This window comes from Lipophrys pholis (genome assembly GCF_963383615.2).
Source record: "Lipophrys pholis genome assembly, chromosome: 15".
Classification (NCBI taxonomy): Eukaryota; Metazoa; Chordata; class Actinopteri; order Blenniiformes; family Blenniidae; genus Lipophrys; species Lipophrys pholis.
Genome location: NC_137642.1, coordinates 17315109 through 17337756, shown reverse-complemented (window position 1 = coordinate 17337756; position 22648 = coordinate 17315109). Strand labels below are relative to the sequence as shown.

At 44.4% G+C, this 22648-nt stretch overlaps 1 protein-coding gene across 4 annotated transcripts; it reads right to left on the bottom strand.

Moving 5' to 3' along the window:
* Nucleotides 1-378: 378 nt before the first annotated feature.
* Nucleotides 379-22383, bottom strand: vit (vitrin). Of its 4 annotated transcripts, XM_080482392.1 has the most exons (22): nt 21854-22383; nt 17587-17680; nt 17369-17434; nt 16484-16640; nt 16273-16406; nt 16109-16186; nt 15477-15659; nt 14918-14962; nt 13971-14009; nt 13834-13884; nt 12196-12258; nt 9413-9487; nt 8448-8513; nt 7927-7989; nt 6849-6911; nt 6648-6695; nt 6088-6168; nt 4287-4434; nt 4091-4194; nt 3208-3434; nt 2605-3118; nt 379-2190 (listed from the first exon to the last, which is right to left on the bottom strand). In XM_080482392.1, the coding sequence occupies exons 2-22, from the start codon at nt 17618-17620 to the stop codon at nt 2012-2014; spliced, it is 2418 nt and encodes an 805-aa protein (XP_080338518.1). In that variant the 5' UTR covers nt 17621-17680; nt 21854-22383; the 3' UTR covers nt 379-2011. The 4 variants fall into 4 exon arrangements, with proteins under 4 accessions (XP_080338518.1, XP_080338520.1, XP_080338519.1 ...); XM_080482394.1 differs by lacking the exon at nt 7927-7989; XM_080482393.1 differs by lacking the exon at nt 14918-14962.
* Between the last annotated feature and the right edge of the window lie 265 nt (nt 22384-22648).

The window sequence follows — 22648 nt, the reverse complement described above, 5'->3', positions numbered from 1 at the left end:
TCTCCTGTTTCTAGGTTGATATAATGTCTTATGCATTCAAGCTGACCGTGTGTGACGAAGGCAGGGAAGCAAACCTATTGGAAGATTAGTGAGCTGCCTCCAAGGTGAGAGATGATTCAGCATCCTATTTTTATTTCTGTATAAGAAGAGATCCAGAGGGAGTGTTCTCTAAAAATGCCTGTAAATGGGATTTTTTTGGGGGGATAATTCTTCAGCATAGAAGTAGCACTCTTGTCCTCCAGTGAGAATACAGTACCGGTTTGGGGGGATTTCAGTGTGTGTGTGTATTAGCTTCCATCCAAGCCAGTTCTGACATTTCTGAAGATTTCTTTTTTAACACAATTCCAAAGACACAAACAAACCAGATCAACACAATAATAAAAAAAAAAGTTTTCTTCATTTATTTTATTAAAAATGACAAAAAAATATTTGCTGTATTATCTGAACATTATTAGCGAAAGGCTTTTAATATGCATATGTACAAACAAGGCATAAAGAGGGATAAAATCATAAATATTTTTTTAACAAAACTTGAGAAATGCCTGCCACGTGAGAGGCGACCATCATTTAATTAAAAAACAAACAAAAAACAAACAACTAAAGAGAGTCGCTGTTTAAATGCCGGCCACTCTACACAAACATCCGCGAGTACAAGTCCTTGTTCCACGTGGTCGATTGTGCTTTTCGCAGCCACGTCTTGGTTGCACGCAGGAATCATGTCATCACTTTCAGCACCAAAAAGTCTCTGAGGAACGTCAACAATGTCCCTGCGATCAAATCTCTCCCATTAGGAAGATCCAAATGCACCAGGTTTAAGAAAGAACATCCTCTTTACAGAGAATTATAGAAAAGCACCTTAATGTTGAGTTTATGAAGTACGCTAAGCCATAAGAGGACGTACGGGGCACGTTTTAAATCGACATTTCTCTGCAAGCACCACTTCCCAGTAAGGTAGTTTAACGTTTTGGTATCACTTCCTAGTCACACACCCTTTGATGAGGTACAGCGACTTGTATTTACAACCTTTTAATCACGTCAATGAATAATTTATAAAAGTTTGCCTTGAAGAAGTAATTACGGGTCATCAGGTGGCAGAGGTGGAAAATAAAACTCCGGCGATAATGCTTATGATGCGAAAGAGTAAAAACCTTTTCTGGGTGACAAGTAAAAGAATATGAACTACTTTTAAATCGCTAAATGTTAAATGCCATTTTAACCAGCAGGCGTTTAATTCGATTTGAGTTTATAAAATATCTACGATCAAAGCACGTTTGTCAGACAATTAAATGAGATATTTTGGTTTTTAAAAAAAAAAAATCTAAATATACAGCAGATACATAAAAAAGGAATGTTTCATACTATTCTCTTTGCAAGTCAAATGAACTAAGACCGTATTTGTTGAATTACTTTGTGTTATATTTTAATTAATCTGACGACTACAGTGACGTGTGTATTGGTAGTTTGGTTCCTTCACCTCTGCCAAGTGGTGAACAAACTTTTTGACTCAAGCAGCTTGAAATTTCACATTCAATTAAATCTTCACTCAATTATGGGACTTTAAATGTATTTCAGCTTTTGTGTTGCTCTTTTTTTAATATCCCAGCTACATGTTAAAATAAGAGTCTATCGTTATATTAAAGGAACAGTGAAGATATTCTGTTTGAAAAGGCATTTAGTAAATCACTTAAAACACGTGTTACAACTCTGCCTTTATAAGAGTAACGGATTGTATTGTTAGTTTTGAAGTTTAGTCCTTTCTGCTTTAAAAAGTGAAGGACCTCAGTGAAGGACAGTGTCGCTGTTTATATCGACTCTTCACTTTTCTCGCTGCTGATCTGTTCGGGGATCGTTTCTTGAACACTTTAATATTTGCTTCGCCCGCACTAGAATTCCTCACCTGGTTTCAACCCCCTCCGACACGGTGAGTAAATTCACAATTAGTGTCCCGACAGGACAGCCCAGCACCCTCCCGTCCCCGTCCCCGTCCCCCCCCACGTCCCTCTGTCCAGCTTTAGTTTCTGGGCTGCGAGTTGAACTCCTGACAGATGTTGTTGATGATCTTGGGCACAAACTTGTACAGGTTGTCGAACTCGTCCACAAAGAAGGAGTGCTCCTTGTCGGGGTCCGTGGCGATGTACTCCAGCTCGTCCTGGGCCGCCCAGGCGATGCCGATGGAGTAGGCGATCACTCCTGCAGCCGGGCGGAAGAGGGGCAGGTTAGAAACACCGGCACATCAAACACATCAAGCACACCCTGCGCGACACCTCAGTGTGGATCAACACACGACAGGCTGGGAAAACATCGTGCTGGGACGTTATCCTCCCAATGTGTCGGTCTGGATCAAGACTTTAGCTTTTCCTCTTTTAATCCATTCACTTATTAAGGTAGTGGCTCCAATCCGAGCAGCGTGGACACACTCACACCTTTGTTTAGTTTGGGGTCACCAACAGACCCAATTGAAATGGCGAGCATGTTTTTCATCGTGGGAGGAAGCTGGAACAGGGAAAACATGCAAACTGTCTGGAACTGAACCAAAGTATTCTCTCGCTGTGAACTGACTGACTGGTATTACGTGTTTTTGATTTTCCCGCCATGACGCCTCACCTTGGCGATGGACGGCCAGTGCAGGCGCCCTGACGTCGTCATAGGAACGCCCATCCGTGATGACGATCATGATCTTGCGTTTGTTGGGCTTGGATTTGCTGAAAAGCTGCTCGGCGGCGTAGGTGATGGCGGCCCCGGTGCTGGTCCCGCCGCTCCAGTAGTTGATGCGTTTGATGGCGTTGAGCAGCTCGGCCTTGTTGTTGTACTGACCGAACGCGAACTCCAGCCTCTGCTCGTAGGTGTACTGCACGGCTCCGACCCGCGTGTCCGTGTCGGAGATCTCAAACTCCCGCGTGACGTTGGCCACGAACTGCAGCACCGTGCGGAAGTTGCCGGTGCCCACGCTGCTGGAGCCGTCGATGACGAAGGCGATGTCGTTGGCGTTGAGGCAGGTCTTACTGCAGAACAGGCGGTCGGTGTCGCACACCCGCTTCACCAGAGGCTGCACGGCCTTCCTCAGGGCAAACCAGCTGTTCACCGGGAGAGAGTAGAAGCCGTTTGTCCGGCACACGGCCTGAGGGGCGACATGACACACCGTTTCAGAGATTCCCGTCAAACACTCACAGGATACTCTGACCACAGCCCCCACCCCCACCCCCCCACCTTGTCCACAAAGTTGGCCTCCACCAGGTTTTGTTTCTCGCTGTCGTCGGGGCCCTCGATGGTGACGAAGAATATGTTGATGCCAGACTCCCGCGCCAGTCGGGACGCCTCCTCCACCTTGTCCGTGGGCCACCCGTCCACCAGCACCACGGCCACGTTGGGGGCTCCGCCTCGGTTTCCGTTGGCGTCGCTGAAGTATTGCTTGTTGATGTAGGACAGGGCTTTTCCTGTGGGGACACCAGGGGGCAGTAGGGAGGCAGAGTGAAGATACCACATCCTCTGTGCTCACATGCAGGAATGCATTTTGGAAAGGCCTGTTATTCATAAAGGAGTAAATGTTACATTATGACTTAAAAAAGAAATGTACGGAAGTAATCTTAAATACACACTCCTATGTAGGAAGTCCACTGTTTCAACCGTATATCCTCCACTGGCAGTGATATCCTATCATTTAGTATGTCCTCGCCTTGCTGGTCTAAACATTGTTGACATTCATAAGATGCGATCTACGTCTGCTAAATTTAACATGCTGACACTCAAATCTTAAAGAAACGTGTGGCAGCAGATGCACACGGACACACCAACAGAGGCAGAAAAACAGCAGAGGCGCCCTGAAAGCTGACCCCCAGGGACTGGTAAAACTACATGCTGGCTGGTCGTGCAGGAGAAAAAAAAAAAGAAGCAAAACACGGTTTACAGAAGCAGGACTATAATTTAGCAAACAGCCTATTGCAGCAGATTTAGATTTAATTCTAACCTTGCATGTGAAAATGTGACTGGATAGTAAACCGTTGCGATAATTGCTGCCCTTTCACTTTCACACGTGTGTGTGTGTGTGTGTAGGCATCTGCATGTGGCTGTCGGCTGGAAGCGGGTCACTCACCCACATTGGAGAGGCCGCCCTTCTGCACGATTTTATCGATGGCCGTCTTCACCTCCCGGGAGTTGGAGTGCGACTTCAGGCTGATTTCCGTCACGGGGTCGTCGCTTCAGACAAAAAGAAAAACAGCAGCCCAACCGCATGATACGTGTCCTTATCTCAAACCCGGTGCTTAGAAAGTCACAAATAGAGCGGTTACCCATATTGAATGATGCCCATCATGGGGCCGGCCGCGCCCACGTTGATGGCCTGCGCCACCTCGGCGAGGAAGTCTTTCTGGATCTTAAAACGTCGCTTGCCAATGCTCCAACTCCCATCCATCAAGAAGGCCAGATCCACCTTACAGTCTGCAGTAACCATGGCACAGCACAGCTAATTAGGTGCACTTCTCTTACTGAGCAAATAAAGGTTATTTGTGGAGCATCTTGCCAACATTAAAAAAAAAAAGATCCAAACTCCTTTAGGAAAGTAAAAACAAAGTAATAAATGGAAGAAACGAGGTGCAAACAAGAGCTCAGACACACGATTAGACAAACAAGTGGGACGCGATCCAAATGGCACGTCTTAAGAGGGGGTTTAAAGAAATTCCTGCAAGTTAATAGTCACATTTCCCTAATCTTGGTCTCGATATCAAAGAGCTGACTGAGCCGACTTTCCAGCAATGGGACTAAGTGTTCATATTTTCATCTTGTTTTACTGAAATCATTAAAATTCCTTTTGTCTAAATCTCAATGAAAAACCTTAATATGATACATAGAAGATTCAGTCAATAAATCCTTGGACTAAATCTAAAAGGCAATCACACACTAAACCCATGTTTTTTTCATTTTTTAAATTCATGCTTAAATTCTAAAGCTTTATGCTTAAAAAAAAAAAAAGTTCTTTAAAGGCTATATACTGTAGTTAGTGACAAAAAAAGGCCAATTCAGCACTTGCAGTGTACAAATCCTGAAGTTTACAGGTTTTGTGGAATGAGCTTTTGGTTTTGATGATTGAAATTCGGTCTGTGTTTCACGCAGGCTCAAGAGATTTTCGAGTTTTACTCAACAACATGAAACGCGTCGGTAAATAAGCCACTTCAGTGTGGTTTTTAACATGAAGCCAAATGAGCCTGCAGAGAGGTGGTCGTGATGCAGCGCCATGTCAAACACAGCTTTGTTTGGCTTCATGTTCAGGCTCTTCCAAACTGTTGTGAGTCGAGCTTTACAGCTCACAGATGTGTCGGTCGGTACTGTTTCTTTGAGGTCACACTAAGGCCAGAGAAACTCTTGCTGGGATCCATTCAAGAGGATCTGATCTTCAACGCCCGGCAAATTAAAATGAGAACTCAGAATAAACAGGCTCCGAACATTTACAACTCCACCAAATCCTAAAAAATAAAAGGGTGACACTGTTTCTCTAAGACGAGCTGTTGTAACAGAGACTAGGGTTTCCAGGTTCACAGTTTCCCTGTGGAATTGGGCGACTTTTGAAATTTTGCATTGTCATCAGATTGGGACCTACTTATTATCCAAATCACTGTTAACACAAGCCCATTTTGCCCCCTCCCAAAATGTGGGACTTTAATAAAGCATAATTGATAGATGAACATATACAACAGTCAGATCTGATTCGGCTGCCATAATGCCAAGTTGTGGATGTTAATAATAACAATATACTTAATGTAATTAAAGCAGGGAGAATTTGTTTTGAAGCTCGTTCAACAAACACGTTTGGAGAAAATGCTTTTAATGCTGGCACATTGAATATTCAAGTAAGAGGATATATATTAAATGGGGCTGGTTTTGTTTCTCAGACCTGGCAACCCGGAGTGAGACCCAGAAGGGACAGGATGAAAGCCAAACTAATGAGTTCGTAAAAACAAGGAAGAAATCTTGCAGTCAAATAAAATGTGGCCCCTGATGTAAAATAATCCTGACGGCCGAGCTCTACAATACACAATCAGCTTTAAACATCTACGACCCCCACAGACGGGGTCTTTGAAGAAGACGGGCACATACTTGGGTCTCCCTGCGTTACAGGCTCAGGTGGAGGTCTGGGTACAGGTCTGGGTGCCGGTTCCTGCTCTCTCACGTTGAAGCCTGAAAATCAACAGAGCCACTTTAAAGTCATCATTTCATCCCCCAAGGCAAAGTATTTGTGCGTCCTCGTGTAACGCAAAGGTTTGTAAATGTGCTCTCCTGTGCCTACACAACTCAAAAAAAAAAAGGAGTTTGTTTTTGCAGAATCAACCCAAACATTCACTTTGCCAAATTTCCACTTTTTTGTTTTTTTGTTTTGTGAGATCCCAAATGTTAGACTGTCTTTATTGTGGCTCCCATTTTGCCAAACAGGAACTGATCTTATCCCTGGGCAACCATGCCATTTCACTTTGACTCCAAACCCCTTCAATTACAGGCTGAGCAGAAACGCAGATGCTTTCCCTCAGATTGCCTTGGTTTGGTGTGTTGTGCACTTACACTCAGAGCTTAGGACTTACTGGCAGCGAGAGTATTTCTGGGTGGGGGTGGGGGTGGGGGTGGGGAGGTACAAGGAGGAGCAGTAGTGAAGGCCACCTCACCTGATTCATAGAGGTTTGCTTCTGGCTTCCAGGTGTCCACTGGCTCCACTGCACAGATGACATCACACAAGCTCAGCATTAGCGCCTTTCTACCGCAACGCAGGGACTATTTCACATTTCCTCGAGACAAAATTGACGAAGCTGAAGCATGCTCAAAGATACAAGAACATCTGTGTGATGCTTTGGTGAACCACCGCGTACCTTTAGTGTGGCCTGTATCGAGCGGAATCTTATGGCTGCCATCCGACTCGGGGGATCGGGGGGCTAAAAGTAAAAGTATTATCAGCGGTGACAAACTGACGGGTGAAATATAAAAACAGCAGGGCATTAGAGCTCTTCACTGGCTGCTCGTCTCATTCTAGTGGTGGTACTTTTGTCCTCGTGGTGGAATCAGGGTCAGTACAAAAGGTTTGGCTCAGATGGAAACATGACCTGTAATTTAAAGTAAAAGCTTTCTGTGTGACCTTTTGCGCCTCGTCAGTGGGTCATTGTGTTTAGCACTGAGACTGAAACATGTATTTTCCTTTCAAAGGTCATGATATTCAGAAGTCATCTATTACATTTCTCTCCAGGAGTTGAAATAAATATAAAAGATAAAGACTGCACCAGAGCTGCCAACATTTCACTTGAGCTACAAGTGGTATCTTGTTTTGTATTTCTTGGTAATGTATGCGCATACACAATGTACCACAGGCAGTTGTGTGTTTCGATAATGTTAGTTTATCATTCGAGAAGAAAACTCCTCATTAAAGAATTAACCAGTAAGGAAATGTGTGAAAAAAGAAAGGAATTGATTTGAGTATTTCCCAGCATGCCCTCTTCCATATAGTGATCCAGTGTCTAGTGGTCAGTCATCCTCTAAACACACCTCAACCTTTAAAATGACCATGTGTGGTTTGATTATATAACATTTAAGTAGTTATGCCAATTTCTAAGAAATAGGACATAAATACTGCATTGATGCTTAACATAGAAACAAGTTTATCTGAAAGTGGGAAATACCATGTAAACACTTTCAAACACTTTTAACTTGAGAATTGATCCAAAACATTGTGGTATCAGCAACTACTGATATATTACTATCACTATCTCACATTAGAGTTGGCAGCTCTGATGCCCGTGTGTTACAAAGAATATCTACCATGCCATAAAAACTGGGATTAAATGTGTTTCTGATGCTAACAAACATGACAACTTGACTGAATCCCGACCCATACGACAAGGCATTATCAAATCTCACTTGTTAGTTCCCAATAAAACACAACAGAAAGACACTTACGGTATGCTCCAAAGTTATAAAACCAGCGCTCATACTCTGAGATATCAGGCCTGTGATCCCGAGCTAGAGGAGGATGTTTTGAAACCCGTTAGTATAGACAGACCTTCAGAGGGAAAAATCTCACCTTTCCATGGTTGCGATTGGTCACATATCTCTCGCAGCCAATCGCAGACCAATGGAAACAATGACTTTGTGTAGAATTATCACCTCACAGTATCTCACATGCACAATAAGCCTGCCCCGTGCTCCTCTCGGTCGCACTTCAAAAGAATCGCTCATAAGGCAGGCAGATGGCATGTAAACAGTGTCCCGAGAGGTGCGTTGCATGTACGTCCACATGGAGTCAATTCAACGCATACATGGTTCGCAGATACCAAACTCTACCAGTCACACAAGCATGCTGCGTTTGCACATGCAACACGAACGGACGTGAGGTGCGGTAACCCCCCACAGTGAAGGGGGGGGGGGGGGGAACACACCACACCTTCATGCTGTGCTGTCTTAAAAGTAGGCTTACTTACCTGTGACATCAGATGTGTCCGCCTCGCTCCATGTGTATCCAGAGTCTGGAACCGAATAACTAATATCTGAGCAGAGAAGGCGCACGTGTCAGCAGGGATTCAGGACGTTTTAGTCATAATCAGGTGCATCTAGAAGTGCTTTATCTCCTTTAGTTTGAACTAAAATTGCATGACGTGATCACATCTCAAAGGTGGATTATGCAACCAACCGAGTAGCCCAAAGTGTCTTGTAATACCACTTTGTACCACAAGGTGGTTCATCGAATCGTTCAAGTTTGTTCTCATCATTTAATAGCCGTAGGTGAAGTTGGTCAGAAATTATTTTCACCATCGCTACCTGCTCGGAACAAATAAGTAGAAATAAAGTTTGACGCTCAACTTTTCAGACCCAATCATGTGGCTGGTTCACTTTTCAGATCTGTTACCATAGCTCGGTACCTCAGTCCAATAAACGATGACAATGTCATATAACTAGCTTTAAGTAATTTAAAAACTAAAACAGGTTCTGAGACCAACTAATAACAAAAGATATTCAGAACATGAGTTTACATCTGTTAAAGTTAGTTTTTGTGGGGGTTTTGTTTTTACTTTTTACTTCAAGTCCGAGCTAAGTTCTAATGAAACTGACAGGCTGATGCCACAGACTAATGTGACAACTGCAAAGCAAATCCATTATAATATACTATTTCTAGTCTTCAATTAATCTAAAATGCTAAAAAATGGGGTGAAGAATGTGCTTGTGACTCACCTCTGCCACCCAGAGTGCAAAGGTGGAATTGTGGTATTATTTTATGTTGTAAGAAAAACAACTGCACCGACATTTAGAGAAGGGATTTTACACTCATCCCATATATTACGGCCTCGTTAGTCTTACCTTAGTTAATTTAAACTTCCATCAAAACAATACAAATCAGGTTTGCGTTTAGTTTCGCTCAAATATCAAAGGATGATCTCTGCTCTGTTACCTGCTGGTCGCCGAGCTCCAGGGAACCAATCGGGACGGGGAAAAGACTGGGGTGGCCAATCCCTTCTGGGAAAAGCTGCGCAAGGGAAGATTAGAAAGCTACGTTCAGCACAAAGCACCGAGGAGGAGCATACCTGTGACCTCCACTAAACCGAGCACACTATCAGTGGAGAATGCACAAGATGTTCAGCCTTCAGTCAAGACTCTAAACATACAGCAGTCACTCAAACAGACGGAGGATGAGCAACCGGAGATTGATTCTTTTCTACGTGCAGGGTAGGAGAGAACAAGGACGGCTACATTGCTGAGAAAATGTGTTTCCCATCTTCTGCTTGGTTTGAAGGCACTGTGGCGCCAGAAGCAACAACGTTTCAACTTTAAAGAAAAAAATGGCCGCAGCATCAGGAAGGTTGGTCAGCCGCGAATCTCACGAGGCTCCAGGTGAATCGAAAAGTGACACAAGATGCTGAAACAGCTGAGCAAATCCATAACAGTGCGTCGCATCTGTCCAAACTGAGTGAGCCATGACAACACACTTCAGCTAACCCCTCTCTGTGGTGGACGGGCAGCTTATGCAAACACGCAGCCTTCACTTTGAGGTTCCCATCCTGTGGCAGCCAGCGAGCAGGGCCTTTGTTGACCAGGACAGGCTGGGAGAGCCCAGCCAGCCTCCCGCTGAAGCGTGGGAGTATTATTCTAAAGTTGGTGTCAAAGGAGGGACAGTGTAGATAGTGGGACGCAGAGATTAGGCTAATCTGCTGCTGGTCAAAGGGTTGCTGCTCAACAGCAGACAGTAGTGTTTTTTTTTTTTGTTTTTTTTTTTCAAACAAAGCAGGTGCTTTAGAAGGATTGAGTTTAAAACTCAAGATCATAACCACTTCAGTGGTCACTGCGGTCAGAAGGTCAGAGCTGCATCAAGGATCCTGATCCTCACCTTGGGTTGGCGCTCATTTGCTGCCTTACTAACACAGCCTTATAGGCCACGTAATCCAGCCATGAATGGAGTCAGACTGCCACTGAAGAAAGCACCAAGACCCAATGAAGACGACCTCAACACCTTTCAACAGACGCGTTCGCTCTTTGGGTGAAAGGGTTAATCACATAACTAATGCGAGGAGGAAATCCAGTGATCCAAACAATAAATTAAAACGTCTCTTTGAGGTAGCCAGAGACGGAGGAGAAAATCCTTCAACTCATAAATCAAAGTCTAAGACGACAACGTCAGCAAGCGTCCACAATGTGAGTGTCCTTGCGAAAGACAATGAATCCACGCTGGCTCCAGGGGCACTGCTGTGCAGCTGACCTGAAATCTGACCTCTCACTCCCAGCTCAAAGAATTTCCCCAAGGGCATCAATAAATAAAAAAAATACCAGTGTTATTCAAAACTCACAAATCTCAACAGCAGAGCTCTGCTCTTCAGTTCAAGTTAAATAGATGCACTGGTGTGGCTTCATTTTAGGAACCAAAGCATGTTATCAGCCACCATTTAAATAGATATAGACTTATGTATTTTTAAGGATCCATGGTCTTGCATTCCACAGAAGCACATTTCTCCGTGAGCCAAACCTCTCCTGGTTTGAATGGTGAAAGCTTTCTATTCTTGAGGAGCGAAGCGAGAGAGCGGATCCAGATTGTGGACTGGGTCAGACGTCTCTCTGGGAGCAGCGCTGAGCTGCCCGATGCTGCTGCTGCTGCTGCTGCTGCTGCTGCTGCTGCTTTCATGTCTCTCTCACCCCCACCAAGCATTTACAAGGGAGGGGAAGAGGCCAGACCAGATGGGATCTGTCATAAGATGTTATTACAACACTGACAGAGCTCATTTCTCATCATGCTCTTATCTAAAAGACAAACCTGTCGCCGGCATAGTGGAAATACGGAACAAGATCAATTGACAGTGATATCTCATCATTCCTTACCTTTTAGAGGCACTGACACACTCAGTGACTCATTTTTGCCTGATGGAGCCTGTGAAAGCTGAGTGTCTGCTTGTGTTTCCGTCTGTCATTTAAAGAGGACGGGTCATGCATTGAACCAAAGCGTCCCACAGAGGGGAAACATTAGTGCTGCTTTATAAAACATTTCAACCGGGGTTTTATTGCCCTACTTCTTTTCCTGTGCTTGATCAGTCATGTCTGTGAGTGTGTCTGAGGACTCCCCCTCACAGCCTGCAGATACTTACTGGGGTTCGACTGGCTCGTGGTTGGAGTCCGCTTGGGTGCGGCAGCCTGAACCCTGCTAGAAGCTGCGCGCAGCCATGAGAAACGGGCAGATAGAATAAGAGGCTAACGGTAGGGAGGAAGAGGGCAGAAGGGTGCTTCTGGGTCTCCAGACACAAATGCCGCCCAGCTGTTTTACTCTGAGTGAAGTTTGAGGTATTCTCTCCCACAGCATGATATCAAAAACAAAACGATGTATGCTGGGCGTGTTCACAGGCCTCAGCTCGGCCTCGTTTGGCTCTTTTCATCTGGGCCAAAAAAATGTAAATATGAACAGGAGGATGTGCCTGATGACAGAAAACAGCAGTTATCGTGAAAGGAATGTTAGCCGGGTAGCTTGATGGGGCGGATTAGCGGCGACCCCGGGGCAAAGATCACAGGGGCTTATGGGTGTGAACACCGGGGTCAGGCTTACAGAAGTCTCCTGGATTCTTGTTCCAACAAAGACAAGCGCCCCACCCCCCCACCCCGCTGCCCCCGACCTGCATACGCTGTCAGCCCGACCATGCCTACCTGTGTGAGACCCCGTGTGTGTGGGAATGTGTGCGTGGTAATGATGAGGCTGACCTGGTCCGACAGGAGAGGACGGCTGTCTCCTTATAGCTGAACCCGCCTCCGGTCTCCGCAGACCTGGGACCAAGATCAAGAAATATGTGCACTATCAGACAGTGAAATAAAAAACAATCTGAACATCTGCACTGACAGAAGAAGACATTTTATTTAATTTAAGGAATTTGTTTGCTTGCACTGGAATATAAATCCACACTGTATAATAATATTGACAAATTTAGTTTTATGTAGGACAAATCAGGTTTTTTTCCCTGTTAGCAGACATGAACATGGATCAAACCATAAATTAGATCCACACAACACAGAAACAGTAAGTCAGACTAACAGGCTGCCAATGAGCCCTTAAAAACATTATAGACTCATTTGGTGACTGTAATCCGGTCGCTGCAGTCGATGAAAAAAAACAAAACAGATGCGATAATGCCTCAGACTTACGGCTGCTGTTGGCTTTAAAAGATGTCTGGCCAAGAAAAAAGAAAAAAATAAACGTTCTGGAACTCACTATAAATACAGCAGCACTAAAGTAGAAAATATCTCCACATGTGGGGCTTGCCGCACACAGACAAGTCAAATATGGTATCAGTAATGTGGATGCAACAGCTAATTGGGTAAAAGTAAATAACAGAGCAGCACATTCTGCTAATTTCACAAAATTACACCACTTACATGTCATGCAGCCTTTCAAACCAGGGAAATACAACACTCTGTGTTTTTGCACCACAAACCCCCAAAAATGTGGTTGTCCTCCAAAATGTCCTTTTTTTATATATAGTGCCTGGCTATAAGTGTTTCTGATTCTCAACAATTTTCCATCTAATGGACCAGTATAGATGCATTTCATAGAGCATTCATGTGTCTGTTTACATGTGTTGTGTATTTTTCAGATTTTGCTGACTGCATGCCATCAGAGCAGCAATGCCGCGCCGACACTAACATCTTGATCCCTAAAAGTGACCTGAGTGAGCCCTTCATTTTACTCCCAGGTTAGCCTGTCTGTTTTTAAACTGGCTTCAGAAATTCACTACGATCCCCATCAGCCTTTGTTTCAATCTGCTTGTTGGAATTTATACATTTTAACACGCAAACATGAAATAGTGAATGGGGAGCACATTAACAAACACTGGCTTAGCAGTACATAGATCTGGCATATATCAATACAACAACAATTCCAAATGTGATGTTTGAGGCCAGTGTGTGGATCAATAGTCAATAAACCTCAACATTTTTCACCTTAAGGCATTGAGCAAGGAAAACTATGCTGCAAACCTCCTATACTGTGTGAACAAGGCAGCTATTGACGTGTACACCTCAAACTGTAGACAGAGAAAGGCAATACAAATGCTTCAAAATACAAAACAAGAGGAAAACAGTTGATTAGTTTGAAGAGTTTGTACTTGAAAGACGACGGAGCCGACTCTGATCCGGCCCTTTGTTTAAAAACTAGTAAAAGTCGGTCGAAGCAGGTGTGCACGTACAGAACAGAGATGCCGTGCAGACTTTATGGATATCAGTACAAGAGAAAAGAAGAAAGCAAAGACAGACCGAATCAATATGAAGGCGATTTTTGGGAGTCAAAGGTAGAATGAATATGAAAAACACACACGCACGCACATGAAGATAAAAAGCGTGGTTTACCTGCGCTGGCACGCTGTGGGAATCTATTTGGATAGGAACCTCCTCTGAACACTTTGAAGAAATGCCATGGTTTAGTTCAACTTGACCTGCTGGACGTGCCGTCAAAGACTTTCCGAGAGTTGCAGTATTGAACCTACCTTGGCTGGGGCTCTTTCCTTGACCACTCTGTGACTGTCCTACACCAATAACACATCATGGGCAAATTTTAACAAAAACAGTTTGCGTGCATGTTGAATTGTTTCTAAAGTGTATATTTCAGAAGCAACAGTCCCAGTCTCAGCTTTACTTGGTTCAAAAACTCCATGAGAGGACATTTTATCTTCTTGATGTGAAACGTGTCCTTCTGCACCACTGGAAGTGCACATGTAACTTCGCTTGTTTGCTCCAGATGTTGACTTGAACTGGTGCAGAAGTTAAATGCACATTATTGGTGAATGGCTACTGAAACCATCACAAAAAAGTATTTTAATAAAAAAATATGTAAGCATACAGAACTCAAACATCAGTTCATAGGGTCTTGAAGTTTTTTCTGCAGAAACCAATCTCATTAAGTATTTATTTATCAAATCATTGGGTGTTGCCACTACCATTAATTGTTTTGATAAAGTCAGTGTAATGAAACCCTCTTACATTATTAAGACAACATGACATACATTCAAAAGCATTATATGGCGCAAAATTATTTTTTTTTTTCATTATTCATAGCTTAAAAATGTGCATAAACATACTCAACATATGAGTTAACAAAATAGTAATGTTTTAGGTGTACAATACTTGTACAGTTTTTTCACAGTTAATTTAAAATATTTTCCCGGCGAACTGACGAAAGGATCACGTTTTAATCATGCATTACAATATTGCCACCAATGTACTGTTATGTTAGTTTGAAAGAAACAGGAAGAAATGTATAGGACACCAATAAGTCCCGATCAGAGGTTAATACTGAATAAGTGATGAAACCCTTGTCCATCTCATAAGCCTGCACACCCCCAGCATTAAGCTCCATCACCCCGGCCCCTCACACCAGAACCACCAACTGAGGAGTTGATAAAGAGCCAATCCTCCTCTGATGTGCTTCACTTACTTGAACTTGCAGCTGCCACATGGGCAAGGTATGGGTGACTGCTGCCTGGATAGAAGAAACACAAATGGGCTTCGAGCACGAGGAGAAGAGCGATACTGTTACAGAAAATGAGGGAAGAGATTGTGCTGGGGGGGGGGGGCTGGCTCGCAGCCCATCTCCTCTGCACACATACCTTAAGATATTGTAGCATTGCCCATTGGAGCTGCTTTTCTATCCCAAACGGGGCAGCGATTACTGTCTGATAATGCTTTCATTTAATGAGAATGATGAAAACTCTGCTGTTAAGTAGGTCCAGCAGCAGAACAGCAGCAGTATTAACGTCAGACCAGCTGCAATTTGTCATAATTACAGTTGTGACTTGTAATTACCAGCTGCGGTCGTTCATCTTCATCACTCAAGTGTCACACAAATGAAAGCTTGTTCTGGCAAACGGGACTCCTGGTTACAAGCTGCTAAGCGTTGTTAGTGACATGTGTACTAGGCGGCACACTGGCTACAGTTTGAACACGCGTGTCTGTATAATTGACGTACGGCTTAAGCGAGAGTCTCTTTCATTCACCTGCATCCCTGATTTTATGTGCGGCAGCCCGGGCCTTGGTGGTGGTGGGCGGCGGTGGAGCCGTGGTGGTGGGAGCCTGTGTGGTGGTGGTGGTGGTGGTGGTTGGTTCTGGAGTGGTTGTGGTGGCTTCAGTTGTTGTAGGCAGCGCCGTCGTGACCGCAGGTGCTTTGCCCTCCTTTTGACCTGCAAGGAGACGACAGATGAGCGCCGCCGCGTGCAAGACGGGCGGACGGGGAGGAAGAGCATCGACAGTGCACGCTGTGTTGTAATGCATTCTTGACATTCTTCCCGAGACTGCAGCGCTCTGGCTCCCCGTTCAACCTGAGCGGAGTTCAGCGTGCCTTAGTCACGCGCAGGGACATCCAACGAGTGACCTTTTGTCCTCACGGGGTACTGACGGGATGATTTGTGCTCTCATAGGTGAGCTGTCTCCGTGAGTTAAAAAAACACTGTTTTGTACATAATTTCAGTGACCGCTACATTTTGATAGTCCCAAAAACACATGACTAGACAGACAGACAGACAGACAGACAGACAGACAGACAGACAGGATAGTTTTTCATCCTTTATTAATTAAATACTTTATTTTCCTACTAGAAACTATTGCCACCCCGAAATTAACTGCCTCTCACTTGTCTTCACGTAGGTGGGTCTTGAAGGAACGTAGTCCAGAGTCGACGGGTAGATGACTCCTTTCTTGGGCTTCCCCACTGAAAGACATCACAGCAAGTTTTTAGTTAGAGGCTTGATTCAAAAAAACTGAGCACAATAACATTGTTTGGTTTATTTTCAGTACCGGAGACGACAAAGGACTCCCTCCACTTTGGCAGAGACAGCGAGCGCACCCCGTTGGAATTGCTCCCTTTGTAGATATTCTGTCCAGCCATCTTCCTCACGATAACCTTTCCTCCCGCATTTGTGATGATGCCGCTGCGGACACATTGTTTTCATCAGTTATAACAGCTAACAGACAGTTTGGAGTCCCATCGGGTTTCACTTCCACCAACCTGTGGATGGCTGCGTTGCAGATGCTGGAGATGGAGGCGAACACGCCCGTCCCATAGACCTGCTGCTTGGTTTCTTTACAGTGAGCAGGACATTTGGCTATGAACTCTGGGAGACTGATCTTTCCCGCTCTGACGTCACACTCAATGTCTGGAACAACTGGGGGGGGGGGGGGGGAAAGATGAGTGCGATTATAAATAAGTCAAGAACATTATTATTAGTTACAATAGGGGGATGTCATGTCATAGGACTTTCTAACTTTTTCTTTACACAGCGGGATGTATAGGATTGCCCCTCACTATGGGCAGCACTGTGGGTGAGGCTGCATGTTGCACTATGTCCTCTTTTTATGTGCAAATGTTCCATGACTGTGCACGCTACAGAGCTCCTTGCACATTGCAGGGACTCGTGAAGCATGCATATGCTAAGACGAGGTAATCGAGTGTCATTTACCACTGTAGGCTTGAAAAGAGCTGGAATCATAATTCACAGAACTTCATTGACATAATTGCTGGTTGTCAGGATATTTTTACGCTTGAATGTGAATCATTCTTTTTTCTTTTTTTTTCCCGATGTGTCTGGGGGGGGGGGGGGGGGGACGACACACTCCCTGACATTTAGAAAATCAACGGGTATTTTGGCAGATTATGGAAAAATCTGTCAAATATCTTATCATTGCATCAACGTGGCTTTATATCCACAAATATTCCATTAATAACAAACGGTGCCGTTTCTGTCATGCAAGTCAACAAATCTTCGGCAGCTGCGATTTTACCTGTGAAACAACATTTCTTTATAACTTTAAACAGGTGAGTGATTAAAAGCCAGTGCAGACAATGACTCTGCGAGTGAGGAACATTACAGGCTTGCTCGCTGATGATGTCTACCTTGCTTTGGTTTCTTGTTCTTTGATCCATTAGGCTTGGCCCAGCATGCACAAGATAGGAAGAGCACTGCAGATGAGAAACAAGGTAATACACATAATAGTAGAGTGTATTTCCTGAATACACCGAGCATTTGGGAGAGAGGATGGTGAAGGAATCAGACTCTATGAAGCACTGCAGTCAAAAATGCAGAAAGTTTGGCCCACACGTGGGCTGCTCACCGAGACAGATGACTGTGAGCGATGTTCTCCCCATGATGTATCGTGTGATGGTTCAACGGGTCAGCCAGATGTCCTTGTATAACCCCCAAAAACCCTACAGACACAGGATGAGCGGCAGGATTGTCTTGTTAAACATTGTCTGCTTTCTGCTCGCTCAACGAAAGCCACTCCAGGCAGAGGAGGAACAAAGTTGTGTCTCCTAAAAACACAACAGAGTGAACTGACGCTACTGAGACGTAGCACTTCTAACAGGGTTTTTGGATGAAAATCAGGACTTTAATGTCAAAAAGCAATGACATTAAAAGCATAATGACACGTCTGCTTTTTGTAAAGACGCGCTGGCAGCTGAAACGCTTGGAAAAAAATGTTGCAAATTGCATTGTCATACTTCAGGGATCAGTCAGGTCATGTGAACACTGTATTCATACAAGTTTCTTCTGTCTAATCAGAACCTTTAACAAAACACATCTGGAGTTAGAATTGTATGTAAAACTCATCTCAGTATAATATGTATGGAGCCCAGTTCTATTAGAGAGCACACACGGACATAATTTAATGTATAAGAACGGGGTGCTGTGTTGAGCCTTTTGTTTGACAGCAATGACCACATAAAGCTAAATCCCAGATTGAAACTGTTTACAGACGGAAGAACATTTCTCTCTGTGTCTGTCATCCAGGTTCAGATGTTATTCCTAAATGAATCAAACCCAAAGGAGTAAAGACCCCACGCCAGCACGGCAGGCCTGTTGTTAGGTAATGAGAGCGGCGGTGAAGTTCCACCAGGCTGGCAGATGGACTGCATGAGAAAGCCACTCATGAGGACTGTGTGCCAGAGCGGTGGGACGGTGCGCTGCTCACAGGGGAGGTGATGACTGAGGCCTCCCTGTTAACAGAGGAATGCTGAACCTCCCACGAGGGCGGCGTCATGTGTCTGTCACCGCCGCCACGCACAAGCAGGTTCAATCTGATCAAGTGGGAACATGCGATCAAACAGCGACCTCCGAAGCAGGGTCAGGTGTGTGAAATTCAGGATGACCTATACTGCGTAATGCCATTACTCAGCACGTGAACACGATAACACTGTACCTATATGTTGGTGATTGTAACCGACTTCAGTTCTACTTCGCTGGCCACAGCTGGCAGACAGTTGATGTTGTTATGTTTGTCACTTCGATGGACTGAAGATCGAAAACAACTCTGGCTTTATTGAGTTGTTATCCTGACTGACTGCAACAACTGGATTGTACAGTAATTCATGTTAAACCCACATTTCAATCATTATTGTGGGAATAGTTCTGCAATTTGGGAATTACACTTGAAGGGTTCTGGTTCTGCTTTCATGTGTGCATCATTAAAGCTAAACCACAGAACACAACATCCTAAACACATTGGTTTAAACCAAAGGCTCCAATCTTTTTTTGCACGGAGCCCCCCTTTAATACAGGAAGTTAAGCCCTTCTCTGATTTGTCAAAACATTTATAGTGAAGCCAAACACTGGATGGCACACCCTCTCCCAGTAACACACAGAAGCATGGGGATTTTTCTTAGGTGTACATTAGAACTTAATGTTTTTATTTTACACATGTGAGTCTAACTTCATCTCAGCCTGAACCACTTGTTTAAAGTGCTCCAGAATAAAAAACACAAGCTGCTCTTTCTGAACAGGTGCACTGAAGTTCATTACTTCTACAGTTCGTTGGATTTTTCTTAGTAGTTCAAGAGTGCATACACCACACGAGCCTAGCGTGTCACGCTGAAGTGAATCTGGCTCCAGTTGGCAGTGGCAGGACTTTCCCTCCCGTGTACATTTGTGAGTGCTGACATGGATTTTCCACTGCGCTGTGCTTTGACAGGTAGGCAGATCACTGCTGCACCATCAGGACTACAATTTGTCCTCACCGGGGAAGGGAGCCAAGGCTGGAACAAGCTGGAACAGAAATGCACACCTACACTACCAGAGACAGACCTGCAGCAGAGAAGAGGTGAGTCAGTGCACTTTGCTGGATAGCAAAGACAGATCAGGTGAATGACAAGAAACGGCCAACTCCTTAACTCCGTATTTCCCTGAAACGGAGTGACTTTTCGGAGGCATGACATCATGGCAGGAAAACGTGAAATCATGTGCAAAACACCACAATTATTTGAGACCTCTTAATTTATGTCCCCAGTGGAAGAAATTCCAACTTTCCAAAGGAATGAAACACAGAGCAAATGATATCCTTTCGCAAACACTGTAGGGAGTTTCCTGTACAGTAGATAATAGATCCTGAGGGGACTTGCTGAGGCACAATCTTACATGGACCAACCTACGCGCACAATCACACATGTTTAACGAAAGGATCAAAAGTAAACAGAGATCTAAGATAACTTATCGCAGGCTCAGATGGCTTTGGAGAATGGCATTTGAGGGCTGTGAAGACTCCCTGCCACAATGAATCAGAAACACATTGGCCTACATACAGCGTGTGTCCTGCATACACCTGTGTTAAACAATGAATGACACCTGAGGTCCCACAATAACACAGCTTCAGTTTCCCTCTGCGGTCACACTAGTGACTGTTCCAGCCACGTTGAGAATCGGCTGCTTGTAATTTCAGTTGGGTGGGGACACAAATCAAACAAACCATCATCAAGTATGACAAAATGTATCCCCCCCCCCCAAAAAAAAGTGTTTTTCTCACAGTCAACACAAAGGATGAAAGGTTTTCTGCACAGGGCTTGGTTGATTTGTGAAGCCACAGGTCAGACAGGTTGCATTGAGGAATTACCGCGCAATTGAACTGAACATAACTGTGCCACTACACCAAGGATTAGATGCTCAAAACAACCTTAACTATGTTCCATAAGCTGTTTTATCCAAATCTATTGTTGCTATTAAGTCAAGCATTTCCCAGCTTTTGCACGATTTGGTGCAGATCTGGTGCATGATCAACCTAATGACAGCGGGCAAATATGACACCTGGCTGGTGGGTTGTAGGTATACATTAAACAGGAAGTACGGCAGCTGCGATGGGTTGTCAAAATACGGGCAGACCACACACACCACTGTCTCACGTGCATTTGAAAGCAGTTGTCCACCAGCAGCAAAAATACAGAAAAACATACACTTGTATCCATCTGTGAATGTGTGTGTGTCTGTGTTTGGTAAATGTGGATTTTAAAGAGCAAGCAGCTTCCTGCTACAACACAAGGTCTGTATTTCTATCTTTCTGCTTTTCAGCACAGCCACATTCCTAGTCTGGGGTGACCAGGGCAAATGCAACAAGCTTATGCAGTGAAGGGGGATTGAGGGTTATTTGAGTATCATGACCAGCTGAGAGCTTGGTTTCACAGTGTTCCTGGGTGATGGCATGCCTGAAATGAGACAGTATCTACATACACCCATTGCCAGGCAGTGTTAAATCCCACTACTCAAAGGTGTCAGAGTTGTACTGTAAGCAGGTTAGATGTGCCAAGTGCTGTAACAACAAGCCAACTAAGAAACCATAGGCGGGAGCGATCAGACGCACAGGAAGGCAAACATGTCTCTACAAGGTCATTTCTCCAGCCTTTTGGGCTCTTTCAGCTCTATTTGTTTATAGAACTGTGTGCAGCAGTGCACTGCACAGGCTGAATTACTTTAATTCTTGGCACTGGTTTCAGTGCAAGCCAGAGCTTGTAGTCTGCTGCTGGACATATTGTATAGAGGCCACCTGTGCCTAATCAAGATCCTCCAAACCAAGCAGAAACATCAGAGAAAGTACACAGGGAAAAAGGTCAAACAAAGGCTCCTAAAATGGCTGTTTGTTACCCTTGCAGTAATTTCAGAAATAAAAATTATATATAATTTATACATAAATGCTCTGGATCATTTTCTACAGGCACTTTTTATTTAGGCTACAGTGATGATGACATGGCTGAATTCATTTAGAAATAAACCACTTTAAGGGGCGAGGGGGCGTGTTTACGGAAAATAAGAAAAAATAAACACAGAATTGAAACAGCAGAGGGTTTATTCTAGGAACCTGTCAAATGTTAAACGAAACAAAAAACAAACAAAAAAAAAAAAAACAAAGCTCAGGTGACATGAACCAGAGCCATAATATGAAAAAAATATATATATATAACGACAACCTCACCACTGAATTTAGAGCTCAAACACGTGTCCGTCTATTTTGCGTAATTACGCATCATTGGAAAAGTGGATAAGTTATCCACGCAAACTTTTCCACTGTTTGTTAATCCCTTTTTCAAAAATCCTAATCGGTTTGTAAAAACGGAACTTACCTGAGGAGGTAAAATAATCCAGCAGGCGTGTTGAAAGGTATATTCCCCTGCGCAGTCAGTCCTTCACTCCACTCTCATTGAAACACAGTGCGGACCAGCAGGCGTGCGAGCGAGCGAGCGGAGCGCAGATCCTTCCACCTGGACTCAGTCTCACTCCTCCTGCATGATGGCAGCTCTCATTAAAGAGGAGAACGGGACGGGGCCACTGCTTTCCCCTGTTTGCCCGTCCCACTTGGAGCTCCCAGCTCTTCACCCCGGCAGGGGAAGATCACAGTATCCCGGGGCGATCAGATGGAGATACACGGAGCTGGCATGCTGCAGCACAGCAGGGCAAGCGTCTTCTTTCTTTAAATGCCCTGTTTTTTTAATGCAACACAGACGCAACCAACATATTTTTCCACCGTTTTAACATGTACAAGCCAATCGACACTTGTGAGAGCAGAGGTCCACTGTCCCTTCACTGAGTGCCATGCTGAGGTGTCTGCTGCGCCCCCAGATCGACACACACACGAGCATTTTTACTGCAGCCCAGTTGGTTTTTTTTGTAGATTGGCACGAAAGTCGCAGTTATTTAGCGCTATATGGATATTTCTGCCGAGGCTGCCTGCCATTTTGATTTAAGCGTCTTACGCACTGCTGTAAAAGAGCTCATTGTGCGTGTGATTATGGTCTTTGCAGAAACCACCTCAGGAAATTTTTTCAGATTAAACTTTCATGGCTCAAGTCGATAATTGCCCATTGATGTTGTTGAGGGAGAGAACGAGAAGTTCGGGAACTATTTGAGGTACACCCATT